This window comes from Ambystoma mexicanum, chromosome 1q (assembly GCF_040938575.1).
Source record: "Ambystoma mexicanum isolate Mex_15411 chromosome 1q, UKY_AmexF1_1, whole genome shotgun sequence".
NCBI lineage: Eukaryota > Metazoa > Chordata > Amphibia > Caudata > Ambystomatidae > Ambystoma > Ambystoma mexicanum.
Window position 1 is genome coordinate 1406593327 of NC_090922.1, and position 22512 is coordinate 1406615838.

Below are 22512 nucleotides of genomic sequence, written 5' to 3' on the forward strand. Positions count from 1 at the left end.
TACCATGGTTTGTGTACTTTTCAAGCCATCTTTATAAAGCAGAGTATTGTTGAAAGCCAAACAGGGGAGTGGGAAGGGGAAATGAGAGGGCAAGCGATTTGTGAATATTTGCCCAGGATGTGTCAAGAGAGTTTACAATACTGGAGACTGCAGTGGTTATTTTTCCCCCGATTGTGGCCATCTGCTGCTTTTCAGGGCCCAAGGAAAGTATACATGTGGGTGGACAGTGACGCTTTTCCCCCCCCAGAGGGCAGATGCAACACCCCTTGTGTGTTTTTGAAACCGGCCAGCTTGCACAAGTTTTTGTTTACCAGGATTTCACCCAGGTTGTCAGGTTTCCAGTATTGATGCATACCCACAAGTCCACATGAAATCGACACCAAAGCACATGTCTTTTATTCGATATTGTTTTCCAGGAAACATGGCACTACAGATGGCTGGGTTTAAAGGGTGAGCACCTTTTATACTTTGCCAGCGTAGTTAGTGGAAATCTCATCTCTCAGGTTATTTTTCTGGCGATGGGATCCCTAAGCGATTTTGAAGTGGCAATGGTAGCATATGCTGGTTGCACCATTGCCATGGAAGTGATGTAAAGTGGAACTGATGTACATTGTGGAGTTTGGAGAAAAAAAAGCAGCATGAATGAAATTGCACCATTTTTAAACATTTCCTTTGAACGCAATTCAACTGCCAGCTACGCTCCCCTCTGAACTTTGCCTACTTGGAACTCCACCCCTGCTCTAAACTCACCCCCAACCCAAGCCCTTGTGGTATTCCTCCTTACATATTTTTCCATTTCCACCACTGAAAGTAACTGAATGGCAAGCATTGGTATGTCCGGATTCGAAAGCAATTTTTTCATCTGGGCTCCACCCATCATTTTGTGAAATGCGCTCCCACAGTGGGGGATATCTATGCCCACGACATTATTTGACATTTTCCAATTTTGGAGCCAAGATAAAGGAAACGAATGGGCCTTTGTGGATACAATATTTCCAAGTGAACTAAAGGCGCAGCCAGCAGGAATGAACAAAGTACTATTCTGGTTCACTTCGAGTTGCATAGCTACTCCCTCGTGGTTTCATGTCATGTAAACTCCCCTTTAACACACATAGCAAGCATCCTGGGTGCAGTAGCAGCAGAGAGCTGGCTCCAGTTCAAGGATGGATCACACTGTCTGAGGCACACATCGGGGTTAAAGTGCACTGGATCAAGGCCGTTTGTTCATCGAGTAGTGAAGCAAAGGGCAAGCTAAGCCCTTAGTACTATTTACAGTATGATCTTAGAGCCACTCATCTCCTCGCTCCATCCCACAGTCCGCTGGCAAAGGCATCCTGGCCTGCAATGAAGAGGAGACATTTCCCTGCAGCCTTGGGTCCGAAAGGCCATTGCGGTCCATTTAGAAGCATACTCCATGTTAGGCAAGCGTTACATGCACTGACAACCATAACCGGAGTACTGGCCGCCCAGATTCCATCGAAGTGGATTTGTTTAAACGGTTTTTGGTGGAACTATATGTGGAGCGGTGGGGTTTAGGCTAATAATTAATGGAGGGGCCATAAAGGGGCACTGCAGTGAGTCTCCACTGCAGATATTTGTGGCAAGATGAACCAGTAAAAAACAAAACAAAAACGTATTTGACGAAATCTACTTGGATCAAATCTTTTTGGCCAAATCACATAGAGCCACCATAACCAGACCTTACACATAAGATTGTATTTGTAGGGCGTCACTGCGACACTTGCCCGCATACATCCAGCAGTGGAGGTCTGCAGCCTGCTGCTAGATAGGGCACACTGGGTCATCACTACGCTCAGCATCCCTTTGCCAGTTTACCACCTGCTGCATTACACGAGCGAACCAGAGCCTCCGATTCGCAGGGCCTGGGTGAGTGACCGGCGGAATATCTTGTGACCCTCACAGCCAATGGGAGCCATTGCCATATATTGAAGCCTTTGCAGGCATGGAAAGCGTGAAATAGAGCATGCCATTTGTAGCACTGCACCGCAGGTGGCACCTCACCACCTGTGTTGGGTTTCTCACCACTGGGCAAGGTAGAGACATTGCTTGCGGGAATGATCCAGATCTCGTGTCTCTCAGCACCCATTGTGGGGCCAGAGGTAGTAACGTGGCCGGCCTCAATGGTGCTGGGGCACCCAGCACCATGCTAGTGTGCTGGGGTCACCCGAATTTATAGGTAGTTGCAGGGCCCTGTGAGGCTGTGGGGCGCAGCCTAGGTGCAGAAGCCAATATACTGGATGGTGGGTGCCTGAGCTGGACCCAGAGCACCAGGCTGCTCAGTGGGCCCAGACCAGCAGGGACCCACAGGCCATGGTCACATGGTGAGAGGCTTGCAGGCCAAGGCCCCAGGTCCGTGATCACACTGTGTAGGCCAGCAGGCCCACAATGAGAGACGGAGACAACAGGAGTTCCACAGTTGGAGTCTGCAGCAGTTCTGCTGCACGTGCCTGTAAGGGCTCCTTTTATTAGTTTGGGCCATGTGTCATGGCCCATTTTAAAAGGGTAATACACGTGGGAGGGACACATCCCCTTAAAAGGGTAATACACATGGGACGGTCACACATCACTGTGCTGTTCATTTGCAAAACAACATCGCTGATTTTGAAAATGAAAGTACATTGTGAGTACGAGGGTAGATGAAGTAGCCACTATAGATAAGGTAGCCACGGCACATTCAAAACATTTGTAGAAGCCAAGGAAATCCTACATAGACAACAGTTGGGATTCGGAATAGCGCACAGCACGGGACAAAGATGCTAGACCTACAAACCCATATGTTGAGCATCATGGACAAAGGTAAAAATGGAGAGTGGGAGGCTTGAGCATAACTCAGTCAGTAGGTAATACTCCCTTTTCACGCACAGGGGAATATTCCTGCGAGCCAGAGAAGCCTGAGTAGAGGGGCCCTTCCTGTCCATCTTCAGGGTCCTGCGCTTCACCATTGAAGAAGCACCAGCACTCGAAGCCAGACCTGCGCCTCCGTGGGAATCAGGTGAGCGTTACAGAACGCGAAGCCTACCCACAATTTCCCACCCGGGCGCTATGGAGACTTCCGAGACTGACCAGCTGGCCCAGCTTTTGGGGGAATTGCGGGCAGAGGTGCACTCAGCCCGCCAGGAGACTAACGCTCTCAAAAGAGAACTGATCCTATCCAAGGAAAGAACAGACGACCTGGCCAAAAGGTTATTACATGCCCAGGCAGAGCACACTCCTTTACCTAATTCTGGAGACATTTCCACATCAATGGGTTTGAATAACCCGGTACAAATCAATCTACCTGGACACATGCCTTTTGCCCCGCCTGAACGTTTTGCGGGGGATCCCAAGAAATATGCCGTCTTTATAAACCAATGTCGTTTACACTTTCTATGCAGACCCGGAGCCTTCCCTAACGACCAGACCAAGGTAGCCTTTATACTATCTTACCTCAGTGGCAGTGCTGCCGATTGGTCTATTCCATTGGTAAATCAGGATGATCCCATTCTCCAGAATTTTCAGGGCTTCCAGGCCAGCATGGAAAGATTGTTCGCTCGACACTCTCAAGGACAGGCCCTTGATAACGAACTGCTATCCTTACGACAAGGTAATCAGGATCTTCTGCCCTACATTGCCACCTTTAACAGACTGGTTGTGGAAACTGGATGGCCAGAAAACAAAAGGATCACATTGTTTCATCGAGTTCTCCGCGGAGAGCTTAAGGATGTTCTAGCTCAGATAGTAAACCCACCACAGGTCTGCGCAGACTACATAGACTTGGTGGTTCAACTTGATCACAGACTTCAAAACAGAAAAGCAGATCGGTTCAAGTACGAAACCCAAATACCGATCAAAACCCACGCTAACTCCAAGAGTACCGACGTATCCGAACCTATGCAAATCGGTGGTGTTAAAGGACCATTAACGCAGAAAGAACGAGAGAGAAGGCGGCAAATGCAACTTTGTCTGTATTTCGGGACTTGCGGTCACTTTCTTCGAAATTGTCCAGTTAAACCACCTAAGAAGGTGGTTGGAGCTACTGATAACGAATTATGGACACCTGATTCGGGAAACGACCTAGCCCGACAAGCGTAGGGGTCCGCTTGCCGAGCTTGAAAACTAACTCTTTGACCTCGCATTTTGTCATGCCAATGGTGCTCGTGGACCCAAAACAGCCTCAGCAGTTGCATGCTATAAAAGCATACAGACAGTGGAGCTATTGGAAATTACATAGACCGTGAATTGGCTTCCAGGATTAAGCTTCCTCTCCGCCCGAAAGTAACCCAAGATGTCATTACTACAGTAGATGGAACCGAAATAGCCTCAGGGCCTGTAACGCATTCCACTGTTGAAGTGACACTGGTGGGTCAGGACGGACATCGGGAAGCAATCGTGTTTGATGTGATCAAGGCCCCACAATTTCAAGTAATTCTTGGAATTCCTTGGTTAGAAACACATAATCCCAGAATTGACTGGCGAGTAAAGAAGATAAGTTTTCCTGATTGTGAACCAACTTGTTATCCAAGAAATCCAGCTATGGGTCTAGCCTCAGCAACTTCCACCCCTGTACAGTTACCGTCAGAATACCAAGAATTCCAAGACGTTTTTCAGAAAGAACAGGCTAACACGTTACCTCCCCATCGGTCTTATGATTGCCAAATCGATCTGGTACCCAATGCTCAACTACCCTGTAGTAGGATTTATGCTCTTACGGAACCTGAGAACCTGCATTTGCGTCAGTATTTAGATCAGTACCTAGCCAATGGTTTTATTCGCCCGTCCAAGTCTCCTGTCTCTTCAGCTCTGTTCTTTGTGCCGAAAAAAAGAGGGCGACCTTAGAACGTGTATAGACTATCGCGCCCTAAATCAAATAACGATTAAGAATCGTTATCCTCTGCCCTTGATCCCTGAGCTTATCGACCAGGTGAAAGACGCTTGTGTGTACACCAAGTTAGATCTCCGAGGAGCTTATCACCTGGTGCGTATAAAAGAAGGCGACGAATGGAGGACTGCATTCCGCACCAAGTTTGGGCTCTTCGAATATCAGGTGATGCCCTTCGGTATGTGCAATGCACCTGCCGCCTTTCAGTACTTTATGAATGATGTTCTTCGGGAACTTATCGATGTCTGTGTCATTGTTTACATTGACGACATCCTGGTGTACTCTTCTTCAGAATCGGATCACAGAAAACATGTTAGGGCAGTTCTTGAGAAATTGCGCCAGCACAGACTATTTGCAAAACTCGAAAAATGCGTTTTTCATACCACAAAAATTGAGTTTCTCGGATTCATCCTGACACCTCAAGGAATCCGAATGGACTCGCGAAAGGTGGACGCCATCCTCAAATGGCCATCTCCTAGCTCGGTGAAGGGAGTTCAGAGCATGCTCGGCTTTGCCAATTTCTATCGAAGATTCATCCCGGAATTTTACCGAACAGTCCAACCCATTACAGCTCTCCTAAAGAAAAACAAAAGCTTCGAATGGTCTCTTGAGTCCGAACAAGCCTTTCAGGACCTGAAAACCAAATTCACCTCTGCACCTGTATTGAAGCACCCGCACCCAGATCTCCCGTACATTGTGGAAACCAATGCATCCAGTTCGGCCATGGGAGCTGTTCTGTCGCAAAGAGACCCAAAAACTAACAAACTACACCCAGTGGCCTTTTGGTCCAGAAAATGTTCTCCTCCTGAAATCAACTACGCAATTACCGATAAAGAGTTACTGGCCATCAAATCTGCTTTCAAGGCTTGGCGTCACTACCTTCTCGGGGCAAGACACACCATCACCGTAATTACGGACCACAGAAACTTACAGTATTTAAAGAAGGCCAAAGCTCAATCTTCACGACAACTCCGATGGGCTCTATTCTTCGCGGAATTTGATTTTGTAATTACCTATCGCCCTGGCTGCAAGAATGGAAAAGCGGACGCCTTATCCCGGATTGGCATGGAAGAACCTAATTCGAGCTTAGAACCTATGCCCATCATACCTGAGCAAAGAATCTTGCGCTTAATTTCGTTGCAAACTATTGAGGACATCCAAACGCAAGTAAAACAACTTCTAGACTCTTCAACCTTACTGGAATGGAGTCAAAAGGGTCCTCATTACACCGTTAAGGTACGTATTTACCCTACTTCCAGGAGCGGTTGTTTCTGCCAAGTAAAGAATTGCAAGAACTTGTTATTGCCCATCATCATGAACTTTAATGGAAGGACACCCTGGTACACCCTGGTATCGCTAAAACGGAGGAAAAAATCAAACGCCACTTCTGGTGGCCTTCTTGGAGAAAAGACATAAAGTCTTTTGTTCTGTCTTGCGGAATTTGCGCCCAAAACAAAGCTCAAAAGAAAAGGCCAGCCGGCCTACTTCAACCATTGGATATTCCACCGGCACCATGGCACACCCTGTCAATGGACTTTATAACCGATCTGCCTCCTTGTGCTGGTTACAACACAATCCTTGTAATTGTGGACCTATTCTCCAAAATGGCCCACTTTATCCCTTTAAAAGGTTTGCCTTCAGCTTCCACCTTGGCCAAGGATTTCCTCGAGAATATAGTTCGCATACATGGTTTCCCTTCCGTATTAGTCTCGGATCGTGGAAGTCAATTTATCTCCCATTTTTGGAAGAAGTGTTGCCGATTAGCACAAATAGATGTGCGGTTATCCACCAGCCACCACCCCCAGACCGGCGGACAAACCGAGAGAACCAATCAGACTCTCGAGCAATATCTTCGGTGCATGTTACACCAATCTGAGTTGAATTGGAAAGACATTCTTTGGATCGCAGAATATGCATACAACAACTCAGTGCATTCTGGAACCGGACAAACCCCTTTTTATACTTTGTATGGTCACCATCCTCGGACCTCTGACCTAGATCCACCTCTGACCCTGGAAATGCCCGCAGTAAATCATCTGCATTCCACAATAACCCGAGCCTTCAAAGAAGCTGCAAGTCATTTACAGCAAGCCAAGAAAAAGTATGAAGAAAACGCTGATTTGCACCGAAGTAAAACTCCTCCTTACCAAGTAGGAGACCAGGTATGGCTAGCAACTAAACATTTACCCCTCAAGGGCCCGCGAACCTTCAATCCCAGATTCATAGGACCTTACCCCATCAAGGCTATAATCAACCCAGTGGCCTTTAAACTGGATCTACCGTCCAACATGCGTATTCATCCAGTTTTTCATGCATCACTTTTGAAGCCAGTACAACCAGGAACCCGATTGTCCAAGCCTCCAGATCCAGTTCAAATTTAAGGGGAATTAGAATTCGAAGTTAAATACATTTTAGACTCCAAGGTGGTAAAGTCGAAACTCTTCTATCTTGTTGACTGGAAGGGATATGGACCTCAGGAGAGATCGTGGGAGGCTAGTAACCATGTCCACGCACCTCGATTAGTACAAAGGTTTCACCGGAGATTTCCGAACAAGCCAAAACCCCCGGAGGAAAGAACCTTGGGAGGGGCCTTGATGGGGGGGGGGGTACTGTCATGATGCCTACCTCCAAGGAGCCAGGTCCGACCCAGCAACCCCAGAGGCAGGCATCATTTCCCCCAGGGGAGTGCCAGCGGGCCCAAGCTGGGGCCCTTTGGACGCAGTCCTGGCGCCTTAGGCGCCAGGCTCATGTTGGGCCCCTGTCCTGGCGCCTTAGGCGCCAGGCTCATAAAGCTAGACATGTGTTCAAGTGTTTTAATGTGCACTTACCTGATGCAGACCATGCTGCTACATCCAGGCCCTCTTGAGGCCTGAATGGAACTACTTTACCTGTGGGACTACTTTCCACCCGGGTGTGGTCGGGGAAGGATACATACCTGATCGGTGGAAGGATACACACTGGGAACTTCTCCCAAAGCTATTTAAACCACACCCGATCAGCAACTCACGCTTCGTGTTGTTCTGCTCCTCGCAGCTGGACGCTCACCGTTTCAGCTCCTGCATCTGGACCTCAGCCACGCCTGTCAGTATCCTGGGTCACCTGCAAAGGGAGACAAAAGACCTTACCTGCTAAATCAGCACCATGGAGACATCACACCGACGATCCTGAAAAGGAAGACATCATTTTTAAAAGCATTTCGCTACGATCGCTGCAGTGCTGCATTTCATTTCACTCACCTATCCTGGACGCCTCCATCTTCAGCAGCGATCATCCGGATCCACAGCCACTTCCCTGAGCCTAGAGAGAAAAAGACAAGAACAAGGTGAGAGAAGGAAAGGAATAGGAAAAGCTCAGTTTCCTTCTAAGACTTACCTGTTCGGTCATTCCCATTTCATTTCTGGTCGTTCCGCTTCCAGGCATTTTCCGGACCCCGGCCCCTATGGGGAAAAAAGACAAAGACATTGAATGAGCGAATGCAAAGACATTACCCGAGCGCTCATCCAGAACTTACCTGTCATTTACTGGAACTGCACGTTTCACTTCGGGTCGGCGCCATATCTCCGGCATTCCGAACCCCGGCCCCTAAGGGGAAAAAGATATAAGCATTAGCGCTTGCTGCAACAAGACAATGAACATTATTATTAAGCTTGGACTTTTGAACTTGCAGCAGAACTTTTAATAGTCAAGCTTACCTGAACTCCCATCAATCCTCAATCCAGTGAAGTAACTGGGTTTCAACGCGCCCCTGCATCAGAAGCAGGATGGAGAGCTCATCCTTCCTGACCCTAAGGTGAGACTTCACGGGGAATCGTGGAAGGGTATCGTGGAGGGTTGGAGGAGAGTGGGAGGCTTGAGCATAACTCAGTCAGTAGGTAATACTCCCTTTTCACGCACAGGGGAATATTCCTGCGAGCCAGAGAAGCCTGAGTAGAGGGGCCCTTCCTGTCCATCTTCAGGGTCCTGCGCTTCACCATTGAAGAAGCACCAGCACTCGAAGCCAGACCTGCGCCTCCGTGGGAATCAGGTGAGCGTTACAACCAACAGACGTCTTCCTGATTAAAGGAAGAGTTGTAACCATGAAGTTTGGCAGCTGTTCACCGTGGACTCTTATATCAAAGAAAACATTTGGGGGGTGTGTGCAAGGAAAGATAGAGCAATTGAGTAAACACATGATTGAACCGTATGTCTATGGCAACGTGAAGATCAAGGTCTTAGGAAAGTTAGGAAAGTTCCAAGCATCCATAAAGTATAAGGGTCACAGTTCTGATGCCGATGTTTATGTAACCCAAGAAGGATCCTCTCTTTTGGGGTGGGCAGAGCAACGGAAACTTGGCATAAGAATACAAGCAAGCGCTGAATAGCCCATCACCGTTGCAGAGGTAAGGACAAATGGGAACAGGAGTTCCCCAAGGTTTTTACAGAGGAGTTGGGAATGCTGAAAGGGTTTGAGCACGAGATCATTCTCAAAAGTGGAGCTGTTCACAAGGTGCATAAAGTTAGACCAGTGCTGCACCACTTAAATGAGAAGGTGAAACTGGAAATACAGAAACTGTTACAAGGGGGAATTATTGAAAGAGTAGAAAGCTGCGAATGGCTGTCTCTGGTGGTAGTAGCGGCTAAGCCTAATGGTGAAATAAGACTGTGTGTAGACCTAAGAGATTTGAACAGAAACATTTTAATTGATAGCCATCTGTTTCATATTATTGGGGAAAAGCTGACAACTTTGAACGGGGCCAAGCTCTTCTCAGTGATAGAATTATCGCAAGCCTATCACCAAGTGCTATTGGCTGAAGCAAGTGAACACCTAGCTGTATTTGTGACCCTGTTGGCCCATTGGGGACCTTTAAGTATTGCAGGATGCTGTTTGGGCTAGCGTCAGCAGCAGCCGTCTTCCAGAGAGTAATGGAGACTGTTGGAGGGGATACAAAATGTAGTGATTTTCTAGGATGATATCTTGGTTCATGCTGATTCAGAAAAAGAACATGATGGGATCCTTTCACAAGTGTTGAACAGGTTAAATGAAGCTGGGCTGACGGTGCAGAAGAACAAGTGCAAGATCAAAGTGGAGACAGTGGAATTTTTAGGGCATGTAGTGGGCAGGGATGGCGTGAGACCGAAGGAAAGTTTGGTAGAGGCTATCAAAAGTGCACCTCGTCCAGAGAACAAAGACCAAGTGAGGTCATTCCTTGCGTTAGCCGAGTACTATCACAAGTTTGTAAGGAATTTAGCAAGCATGTCTACACCCTTGAGAAGTTTGCTTGGGAAGGGGGTTAAGTTTGTATGGAGTGCAGAATGCGAAGAGGCATTAAGGAGAATCAAAGAAGCAATAATAAGTGCACCCTCAATTGGGAAGTTTATAGCATATGACAAATGTGTTTTGGTGGTGGATGCCAGTATTGTGGGGTTGGGTGCGACCTTGGTGCAATAGGACAAGAGTAATGTAGAAAGAGTAATTGCTTTTGCTTCACGTCCATTGACATGTGCTGAGGGAAACTACTCAGTAATCGAGCGAGAGACCCTAGCAATGTTTTGGGTGATTTATCATTTTAAGTACTTTTTGTGGGGGAGAACATTTGTGGTAAGATCTGACCATAAGCCTATGGTACAACTGTTTGAGAGTGCCAGATGGGCATTGGGGTCACCGAGGATCAGCAGGTGGGGTTTAGGATTACAGATGTACAATTTTGAAGTGAGTTACTTACCTGGTAAGAGGAATGTGGTAGCAGACTGTCTATCCAGATTGCATTGCCTGTAGAAAGAGAGGAAGAGTTGAGGACGGAGGAATTGGACGAAGGTGTGGTGGCGGAAGTGGAAATTGCAGTGGGGCATGAAATGTGGTTACAAGAATAACAGAAGAATGGAGTTTTGAAGTTGATAAAGCAGTGGACAGTGGAAGGGTGGCCGGAGAAGAGGAACTTAGACAAAAGGTTCCAAGTGTGGTGGGAGGTCTAGGAGGAGTTGTGCCTGTTTAATGGAAGGTTGTGGAGGGGGCAATGTTGTGTACCAGGGCCATGGTAGTAGAGTTGGTGCACCAAGGGCATCCTGGTGAGGGAGCTATGAAAAGGAAGTTGAGACAAGCTATTGGTGGCCAGGAATAGACAAAATGGCTGAAATGAGTAAAAAACTGTATGTGATGTCAGTCCAGTGACAAGTGTAGGGTGGTACGTGAAACGCCCCTGACTCCCAACACCATTCCAGACCAACCATGGGTAAAGTTGGCGGTGGATACAATGGGCCCTATTGCAAGTTTAGGCGAAGGCTTTAAATATCTGTTGGGGCTGGTAGATTTCCATTCCAAGTGGGTGGAATGGGAAGCTCTAAGGGAAGTGACTGCAAATGATTTTATTCCATTTTTGGAGAAAGTTTTTCTGAAGGATGGTGTCCCTTCTGAATTAGTATCTGACAATGGGGTGCAGTTTGTGCCAGAAAGGATGAAGATTTTTTTTGCGGGTTGTGGTATTGTGCACACAAGAACAGCACTATATCATCCCAGAGCAAATAGTTTAGTAGAGAGAGTGAACAGGATTAGTAGAGAGAGAGTGAACAGGTACTTGAAGGGAGGAATCCAAATGGGATTGCACATGGGGTAACCATGGAGAGAAGTTTTAAAACATGTAACATGGAGCTATGTGACGACACCACACTCGATTACGGGTGTTGCTCCATTTGTGTCTCTTAAAGGTAGGGAACCAGGCACCACACTTTGACCAGGATAGTTAGGAATGGCAAAAGCTATTGTGGTGGATAGGAAGGAGATAATGAGGTTAATCAGAGAGGGGCAGGAAAAGAATAAAGAGCATTTTGGCAGGAGGAAGAATGTGAAGGTGTGCGAGTGGAGTGTAGGGGAACAAGTATTTATCAAGAATCCCAGATTTGTAGAGAAGTGTATGGAAAGTAGGTTTCTTGGTCCTAAGAAGATTTCTGCTGTCAGGAATGGTGTGGTTTTCCTCGAGGGTGGGGAGGTATGGTCCAAGGGTAGGTTGGCGAAGGCCACTGAGATACAAGGAGTGTGCATGGAAAACCAACAAGTGGGTGATAGGGTGACCAATCAGGATGATGATCGGGATGGTGTAAATGAGGAGGCTGGTATGAGCAATGTGGGCGTTACTACAAGTGGTAGAGTCACCAAAGAACCAGCATGGTTGGGAGATTATGTACGCTAATCATATGTCTTACTACACATACTTTGTGTTATAGTTTTTTTCATTGAATAATTTTATTAAACCTTGTTTTTTTGCTTTGTTTTTAGGGGGGGCAGATATGTAGAGATGTTGTCATTGTTGGAATGTTCGAATGTCAGCCTGACTCTCTGCCTCGCGTCCTTGTTTTTCTTTGTTTACACTGCGGTCGCGAGGCAGAGAGCAGACGGTTGGCGGATAAAAGCGGTTCAGCCCTCCGAACGGGCCTGTTATGAATAAATCTTGCACTTACCCATCGCCTCCCGCGTCTTCCCTACAGTCAGCCTTTCGCTAACGGCCCTCTCACAGTCCCTTTCTGTGGGGTCCCACTCTGCACCCACTCTCCGCCCCCACTTAGCGGCTGTGGGCGCCGGTGTTCTGGCATCCGCAACCCTGGAATGCCCAAGCACAGAATGTTGTGCTTTTCTGTGCAATCTTTCATGCCTCGGGCTGGGGTATCTAGTCCACACACGACATTGACATCTCCCCGTTTGCATCTCCCTGGTACCCTGTTTGCACATATTGTTCACAGGTCATGTTCTAGCCACCCCTAGCTTTGCCTGGTTCATCATACACATCTTATTGTAAGGCACCCCATTGCAGGAATGCACAGAGTACTCGCATACTTCACTACAGGTGCTGGCATCCATAATGAGGGGATCCCACTTGGTTGCGTCTCTTACAAATTGTTGAGAACCCTAACCCCATTTACTGTGCATGTTAATTCTTATATTTTCATCAACTGTGAGAAAGGACTTCTGTCAAATACATGCTGAACAAAGCTATGCATATTCACAGTGAAAGGCAAGCATTGGGAGTCTCGTCTCGGGAGGATAGCTCAGTGGCAACATGCTCGCCTTGAAAGCAAGACCACATGAGCAACACAGGTTCGATCCCCGGATCCGCTTAGAAACCTCTGGGTATTAAACGAGTTATAAATAACCTATAATATATCATATCAACAGACTTTAGTAGACGTAACTGGATTCCATCTTTAAAAATGGCAAATCATTCTTAGTTTATAGGATGCCACCAAAGCAAGAAGTGGTGTGTATGTTACACTATAATTGGTAGCAGTTACTCATCACTAAACTGTTGCCACACTTTATTGATGCATTGTTACTGCAACTTGGTACAAACGGATACTGCAAACGCTATCATGGAACGTACCTTAATCTGTAACCAGTTGGTTTGAAGCCGCAGATGCCACAAAAGCTGCAAGGCATACGGATGCTGCCAAGTACATCCGACCCGACCCCCAACACGGAACCTTCCGCCGCGATCAATGCAGCCTCTCCCCCGCTGGAGCCACCGGGGGTCTTCTTGTGGTTTCGGGGATTAAGGGTTTGCCCAAATATCGAGTTGCTGCAGTCAAAGCTGGATAAGGGATTGAGATCAGATATCACAATTATTAGATTTAATATATACATACCTTCTCCCATGAGATTTCCTATTACAATTTCATGAAACATTTTGAACTATATTAGGTTGGGTGGAAATGTAGACAGCATCCACGTGAGGGAATGGAGGACCCCCCCCAGGTTCTGGTAGCCAATGCATGTGGCTGTCAGGGTTGTGCCAATGCTCCATATTCAGGGCAGACGGCTGTCAAGTCACTTGCAGTAGTTGAACGCCCCTCCTGCATGTAAGGCCACTTCCAGAATATGTACAATTGGGTATGGGTATAATGCAAGCAGACCTTTGCAACTTGAATCCAGCTCATGTCACCTTGCAAACAAAAGACTGCTCAATGGGAAACCATACACAACACAAGTGGGCCGGACCGCCCAACATGCAGCCACAACAGCATGCGCTCATCTTTTTACATTTTCTAATGAATTTTCAATGAATTGTGCTAATCGTTTAGATTACAATCTGCTCAGCAATATACAAGAAATTCACATGATTCATTCGACGAGCTCACTCCAGCTTGGATCAGAAAAGGCAATTATCTGCAAATCCATTCATTATGGAGAAATAATATCATCCACTGATTCTGGCACTTGGCCAAATCTTGCTCACTCTTCTTAGAGAGGCACAGCTCCACCATACTGATGAGGTCCAACCAGACGGAAACACGTGTCTGGGGTTGCTGTTGGTACTCTTGTTCAGAGTACAATTGCCTAGCTTTTCGGTGCTGAACTGCCCCTGGGTTGGGCAAAGATTGATTTGATTAGGATATTTCTCCTCTGTGAAAGATAGTGAGCTAAAGAATCTGGGTAAGGCTCTCACACCCAGGACTAATGTCTGGCAGAAGGACTCCCAGGATACCCCTGGATTTTTGCACATTTAAGTAACCTTGGGTCTCACCTTAAGTTACTAGGGGATTCCAGACGTGAACCCCTTGCTCACTATTCTTAGAGATGGACAGCTCCACCCTACTGATGAGGTCCAACCAGACCAAAACACGTGTCTGGGGTTGCTGTTGGTACTCTTGTTCAGAGGAGAATTGCCTCGCATTTCGGTGCTGGACTGGCCCAGGGCAGGACAAAGCCTGATATGTTTGGGATATTTCTTCTCTGTGAAAGATAGTGAGCTAAAGACTCTGGGTAAGTCTCTCATAACCTGGACTAATGCCTGGCAGAGGGACTCCCAGGACCCCCCTTGTTAATTTACTTGGCCAAATCTTCCACCATTCTGCTTTTCCAGGAGGAGTTCCACTGATTGGAAGTTGCAGAGCACAGCAGGTCTTTGTGGTTGTCCAAGGCACCTCTAGCTTTAGGTTGCAGGGGGCACTAAATGGGTCAGTCAAGCAGCAAATCAGGCCTCAGTGCCTGCGATGCGGTGAGCGTCAAAATGCGATTTGGCTCCATAACCCTTACAAACCTCAAGACTCCAATCCTCAAATTCTTGCAGCGCTTCTGGCTTCACTGACATATAGAAGAGAATGATCCTTTAACAGACATTCAGCTGAGTGCTCTTTCTGACATCTGTGCAGAGCCTGCAGATGTAGGTTCGAATCCCGACAGGGCCAAGTCAGCCTTTCATCCTTCTGAGGTCGATAAATTGAGTACAATGCAGTGGGATAATAATACGAACTGTTATTTCAGCGCTTAAATACCTGTGGGTTTGTAGCGCTATATAAAAACTAGATATTATTATGCTGCTCATATTCCAAATCCCATGAGCACAAAAAGAAGGAGCTATAAAGCAGACATACAGGAGTTACACTTGTCTCAACACCTTTTTTACACTCCGGTGATTTTTGGAGATGGAGTGGAGGCAAGGAACGGGAGTTTCGTTTTCACCTCCTTTTCCCCTCTGCCTCAAAATACCACTTGGGTTTTACACCAGCATGGCCTTTGTCGTGAAACGAATGTGTCCTATGAAATTTGCCTGCTTTCTATACCTGAGAGAAGAAGGCGGATTCCATAGGAATCAATTAAAAACACATGTAAAGGGATGGAGGCAGTCACTCAATTTGCACAGGTGAGTATGTCTGCATTTACACCTTTGTTTTGCACTTCGTAGTAAGAATTACATGGAAGGGCTCAGTATGCACGTAAGTGCAAGTGTAACATATCCCTTCAATGCAATTTACGTATTTGTTTTTTTTTTCATTAGATCTTGCATGGTCTCGAGCAATTTTACCCCACAACTCACTCAACCCCTTCCAATTATGATTTTATGTCAGTATATCCCAAGTCTCACGGTTGCATACATTTTCAAAATACTTAGTGACTATTGTAAACATTGCTTAGTCAGTTCTGGGGAGCCCCAATTTGATCTCCCAAGCTTTCTCCATTGTTAGGTTTTCAATTGGCAGTGCCATTTAGGTCTCCTTGTCTCATCCACACATTAGGAGTGTATGTGGTGTTAGGAGTTAGGGAAAAAGCATCATGCGGAATACATCCGGGCACCGACTCCTGTTGAGGTACAGTTGGCGGGCGCGCTGCCAGGTCTTAACGATCAGCGTTGTTGCCCACTGGGCATGGAGTTTCTAGTTTACTCTGGTGGGCCCGAGTTATCCTAATGAGTCCCAATTGAGGTTTATCTTCAGCCTCCCACTGGGCAGCTATTTAAATGTATTTTTTTCCATGCGTTTTGGTCACTTCAAGTATTGCATAACCTTCAAGTATTGCATAACCTTCTTCAGATCTCGAGACAGCCAGGTGTCCCGTGCGATCGACACAACCACACTCAAGTCAAAATGAAAGGCATTTATTAACTAAGCAAGCAAACTTATCAGATTGCATAATTTAAGCGCTTATCAACCCCTGCCCAGACATATAGGGGATATGAAAAATGTAACTAAGATCAAGCTTGTATGCAGATTTGAAAAATATTAAGCAAATGCTATTGCTGCTTATACAGTGCTTTTATAGCAAATGCTACTCAAGTAATCGTTTAAGACAATCATTTCTTAAACACTTTAGTATCGGTTTGATAAATACTAATGAATATTCGGAGAGAGAGAGAGAGAGAGAGAGAGAGAGACTTTTTTACGTACTTATTACTCAATGCTTAAACATTTATATGAACTGTTTGTAAGTAGCTTATCAGTGCTTAAGAAGAGAAATGTAAGCATTTCACCTCCTTGAGAAGGGCTTGAGAAATGTTAAGCAAGCCTTTCTTTGGCGTAATTTCAAAATCAGATAATAGCCACTTCTTCAGAAATGGTCGAAATGTTGTATGGAGTGTCTTTTAAAATTGTAGGAGGTGAATGTTGGGTCTGTTTTTCCGGCCCCTTCAGGGATTGCAATCACAGGATGAAAATCAAGGTGGTGCTGGCCCTCTTCTTTTGCTCACCTCTACTCATCTGAGCTCCGAGTTCCCATCCATTAATACACACCTGCCCGAGACCATCATTTGATTAGGATTTCTTCGTTGTCTTTTGTAGTAAGATTTCCTGAAGCCATTATCTTAGTGTCTTGTGCTCCGGCCAATATGTGTCCTTGTCCTTGTCCCCAATGCACATATCATTAGAACTTAAAATCAGGCTATGTGGGTTCTAATAATTAAATTAGAATAAGCCAAGCTTCGGTAGGCACGCAAACAATAGACTTAGAAATGACAACAATGACAGGGAAATCATTAAGCTGAACTGTTTTAATGCTGCACTGGAACACACACACCATCCCATCCCACCCCACCCTTCCCCACACCCCACCCGCACCCCCTTCCCAGCGACCAATACAATACCGGTTGTCTGGCAAGCACCCTACTCGGCTGAGGGGCTTAGGATGTACCCCTCAGATATCTGGTAAACCAATCCAAAGTACAAATCCAGTAGCATCTAGGCCAGAACTGCTACGATCATACAGCAAATGACTAATCAAATCAGTTTCCTATGAAATAAAGGAAATGCTTACTTGATCATTGACTGCGGGAGGTTGGTCTTGACAAATGGAATGGCGCCTTGCTTCTTCAGAACCTGGACTATGACACTATCCTCTGGTCCAGGCTTGCCGAGAAAGTGCACAAGGCCGCAGTGGGAATCATGACCCTGGTCGGGAAGAAATGTGGGGAATGATACACAGCATGAACTGAGATATTTAGCGTCGAGGACTTTACCCACAATAATAACTTCCCGCCTGGACTAAAGGTCTTAAAGGACACCAGCCTACACTCCAAAGAAGGCAGAAAAAAATATGTATCAATTCAAGTTCCATTACCTACTTCACAGTTCACGGCATGGCCAAATCCCTTGATAATTCCTATCCAAGCTTTTTGAGTCCTGCCAACCATCCAGGTATTGGAGGCAGACCCCCTTTGAACTTACCAGGCCACCCAAATACAATGGATTCAGTGGAAGACCCAAGCATTTAGCTCTTTGAAATACCCCACCTTTCAATCAAATATTAGAAAGCAACTTTGTACAGCTTCAAGGACCGGAAGACCCACTTCAGCACTGCATAGGACTACATTTCATAGCACCAGTTCATTGCCAGATCGATGCTAAAGACCAAACCTTGGCAGCCGCCAATAATGCAGCTGGTCCATGAGTCCTATGGGTCTCCCACACTCGGAGGAAGACCTACATTTCCTATGGTGTGAAGCCCCTGAGATTCTACTTTCGCACCAGTCGGAGGCCTCAAGAATCAGAATGTACCCATGTACCAGCCCAATGCGATCCTCTCAAGTGATATGCAAATCCCATGTGCAGCTGTATTCCGCATGGGGTGCACTATAAAAATCCTAAATGAATAGAGAATATTGGGGATACCTGCGGTGACGGCTTAGAATACCTTTTCAGGCTTCAGAACCCTTTTCTTTTTAAGAAACACTTGCATTTTTAAAGCCACTAATCTAAATGTATAGTTTTAGTATAGATTTCAGGTACTTATTTATTCACTGAAAAAACAGCAAAATTCACTGCTTAATGAATTCTCATCAGCAAACAAATGAGCAAGCAAACCAAATGGCAACAAAGTGGAAGTCAGCTTCGAGGGACTCTCCAATTTGGGCAGGCAGTGTTTTATGGATGTGCTACTGAGGAAGGGCACCTGCCTTGCGACTTTACTGGAGGTGGGAGGCAGGTTTGTGTTGCTCTTGGGGGATATATTTTTCTCTGCGTCTATGGATAAATTGGTATTACCCAAGTTGGTTGTTTTGAATTGACCGAATACAACTGGCCGAATTCGGCCAGTACCATTTGGTTGTTTCGAAATGACCAATTTGGGTAATCACTACCAAACATGGGAAGCGGGGGTGTCCTCCGCTCCCCATATTTGGTAGTGATTGCCTTTGGGGGTAGCAGTGGTGTCCCCCGCTTCCAGAGATATGGAGGCGGGAGATAAAAATGTTATTTTTTAAAAAAAAGCGGTCCCTGTGTCGTCGGATCCCACCCGCATAGGAGGGACGGATCTGACTCCGCAGGTCAGTAAAGGCCCAGACGGTGAAAAGGTAAGTAGGGGGGCGGTGGCAGGGTTTTAAACAGGGCTGTTTTGGCGGCAAAGTTGGCTTCACGGCTGAACTGACTACGGTCAATTCAGCCGCAACCAATTGTGCCACGGCCAAAACGTATACATCCTCTAAATTTACATACACAAGGGACACTTTTGGCCATGGTGTGTCTGCCCACAGAGCCTGCAGACACCGTGCCAATTTCAGCCTTTCATATTTTTGAAAACTATCACTGCACTGTGCACTATAGTTGGAAATGTCTCGTGTGCATTTTTGCATTTGTACCAAGCAGGATGCCACAGAAATAAAAGGGTGCTCCAAGAGTAAATCTATGTAATTTCGCAATTAATCCCACCCCCGTTTCGTTGGACTTCTGAAAGCTCATGTAGGCACTTATACAGTGTGTGTGCGCCATAGGGTGACCAGATATATATATTTTTTTAAACGGGACGGGCCACTTACATAGACGTAGGACTACAGTGTCAGTGAGGATAAACACAAAAAAGGACTAAACCTCAAACAGGACACAGATGAAACTAGAGTCCTCCTATGTCGGTCACCTGTCTCAGTGCATGTTGGATGTAATGAACGCTGATTGGGGGCGCGAGGACCTGGAGGAAGGGGGAAGGTATGGAATGGGCATGAAAAGCAAGTGGAGAGAGCGGTTGCCGGCCCATCCAGGATTTTGCAATCATGTGTGGGAAAAAAAACAGGACAGTCTCCACCTGACCCTCACATCCCAGGACAGCGTTTTTAAAATGAAAAAAATTCTTGGGACACCGAGATGGAGGGGAAAATAGCGGGACAGTCCAGGCAAAACCGGGATGTCCTTGTATTCCAACGCTATAGCATTCGGAAACCATGAGAGGGTTCTGCTAGATTTATGAAGATGACATCCAAACGTCCCCCAGCCACACAGTAAACTGCATTTCTGGAAGTAGCTCTTTACTCCCTGGCCACGGCATTCCTGTTGGAGGCTGATCTTTCACCAAATGTGAAGAAGGGAGCTGTGAGAGCAATGCTCCTTCAGCCGTGTTTGATAACGTGCTGACGTCAGGAAAGAGATTTTACAACCACCGTCTAGAATGTAAAATATAACATTCAGTGTGCAAGGTTACTCTGGCAAGAAGATTCCACCTAAATTGCGTCTCTTTTGGAGAGAGGTTAGAAGCGGACGCGACCTGAAGGGTTATGGACAGATATTAAGGCAATGACAAAACAATATGCTAATATCAATAATGATAAATGAGAAGAAAAAGAAAGTGAAATGAAAATGGATGGAAAGTCAGCAGGGCTGGTTTTCATGTTTCTTGTAAGCAAGTCTACAGTGCTCACTTCCTGTTACGTACCTTGTAGCCGACATCGTCCTTCAGACTGATGGGGACACAGTAGAGCGGCCCCTTATCCTTCTGCTTTTTCACTTCCTGTAGTAGAGTCTCGCAGTCGGGAAGAAAATCCGTCAAACAGTTCAGCTCCTTGTGCACTGCCAGGGCCTGGAAAGGGAAGTACATGACAGGGGGCGTTAAAGAGGAGGAAATCACGTTCTCAAAAACCACGAATGTCACTTATGGCCGATTTCATTTACGTTCATCTTGGCACCAAGTAACGTGGGCATGGACTGATTTGAAGAGCATGCGCCTCACCAGGGCGGACTGAGAACCAGTTGGGACGACTCTGAACAAAAGGAAAAGAATCCATTCAAAACTGGGGTAAGGAGGGACAATGGTGTAGGAGAAGAAGTGGGGGCACAGCTATACAAATTATGAAATCCAGCACACTCATAAAGTCTTCCTTCAGTCCTGATGAGCATAGTTAGCTGGGTTTCCACAATCTGCCCACAGTTAAACTGTACCAGGATGTTCATCCTAAGTGGTAATGATCCCTGGTTGGAAGGCCAGGATTCACTGATGTTCTTACACTTGGTTTCCTTCTCCTGGTCTTTGGGCCAAACAATCTAGGAAAACCTACAAACACTGAATGAGTTGGTGCGGACCTGTGCCCGGGGCTTGTGAGGATGTCATGTCATGGCTTTGTCTTGTCCCGAGAAGTGTGTACCAAGCCGGCACAAGCTCCTATCCCATTGCATGAATCACCCCCTCACGCATAAGCACTGTACTAGGCAACAACTGCAGTACTGCTCACACCGCCGTATTACATACAGTTTTGTGGCTGGTGAGCATACAGTGAAAAACGTAGGTACCGCAGCACGGTGGGCGTGCGTACAGGTGGTATTCCCACCTATTGCCTTACTGCATCTACTGGCACCAGTTTGTCTTTGCGGAGCAGCCTTACACCCTGACCGAGATCTAGGCTATATCTATGGCCAGCACCACCAGGATGACTAATCTTGCCGCAATCTTGGGCGCTCTTCCCTGTCGTAGGATCACAATGCTTACTGGGCTCGCATGTTGAGTCTACAGTAGTATCAGGTAAAAATAACTGCCTTCCTTGACAGATCAACACAAATGATAAAAGAAACCAAAAAGCGATGAATTGACAGCTTTGAATTAATCGTAACCACTTACGATGCTCTAGACACTGTAGGGTGAACAAACCAAAACCTGGACGATTAAAAGCAATCCCAAATAATCGATTCACTGTTTGCAAGGAAAACAACGGTTTAAAAAACACTAATATCAGACGGTCCCATAGAAACAAACTTCAACGGAGCTCGCCCTAACCAAGGAGTTACATCTTTTATAGCAGAAAGCTACAAATCAACAAAAACTATGCATAACAAACATTTAAACTAGATCCTGCACTCCCATTGGCTACCAGCTATATACAATTCGAGCTATCCTCTGTAGTCCATTACCCTATTGGTCACATTATCTAAACCACATTCTCCTAAACACGTGACCTACTACATTGCCACGAGGAGCTGATTAACTACCAGGTACATTGTTACCATAATACATTTCTTTAACAAGTAAATATTCCTGCCCATCACGTGATGTGCACTCCTCCACCAGAGCCTGATCAAAGTGTGAATAACAAGGTCAACTCTGCTTTGATAATACAATGGGCCTCGTCATTATACCAGACATTGTGGCACGCAGAAACAGCTCCCTGCCCTTTTCGATACATATAATGGCATAACCGCTGTTCCTCCTGTGTCAAATCATGGGACCGCTGTAGCACAACTCTTGGTAACCTAGGTGACATGATCGGGCACCACTCTTATATTTGAATTTCGCTTATTTATCGATCCCTAGAGTATGGCGCCTGCAGTTCAGACAGGATGACTGCTCTTCAGGTGAGGGCAGTAGTGCTCTAAACCTTCACCAGGCCTCTTGGAATCACATACCCCCCGCCCATACACTGCACACAATGTAACTGTCAAAAGGTACATCCCAACTCTTCCTCCCTAGACTTTCCCAGCTCCTCCAAGCTCTGCAGCTGGACATCATTAACTATTATCGACACAGTGCGGCTCCCTGTGACCTTGAAAGCGTCACCTCTCTAAGGGGGGGCGGGGGGGGCAGAGGGATACTTGGCTCAGAAAAAACTGGACATTTCCACATTGATCCTATTTCTCATACTTTCAAAAATGCATCTTGTAACATGCCCTAAAATCCAACATGGCAGAACTCTTGCTACTCTATTCCC

The 22512-nt window shown here is 46.3% G+C and overlaps 1 protein-coding gene across 3 annotated transcripts in view; it reads right to left on the reverse strand.

Moving 5' to 3' along the window:
* Nucleotides 1-22512, reverse strand: part of LOC138548314 (vitamin D3 hydroxylase-associated protein-like) — a 340529-nt gene that overhangs the window by 132286 nt on the left and 185731 nt on the right. For all 3 annotated transcript variants that reach the window (XM_069642268.1, XM_069642269.1, XM_069642267.1), the window contains exons 3-5: nt 20253-20396; nt 17370-17503; nt 13228-13434 (exon numbers count right to left, since the gene is read on the reverse strand). In XM_069642268.1, coding sequence (XP_069498369.1) covers nt 13228-13434; nt 17370-17503; nt 20253-20396 — 485 coding nt within the window. The remainder of the gene's footprint in view (nt 1-13227; nt 13435-17369; nt 17504-20252; nt 20397-22512) is intronic.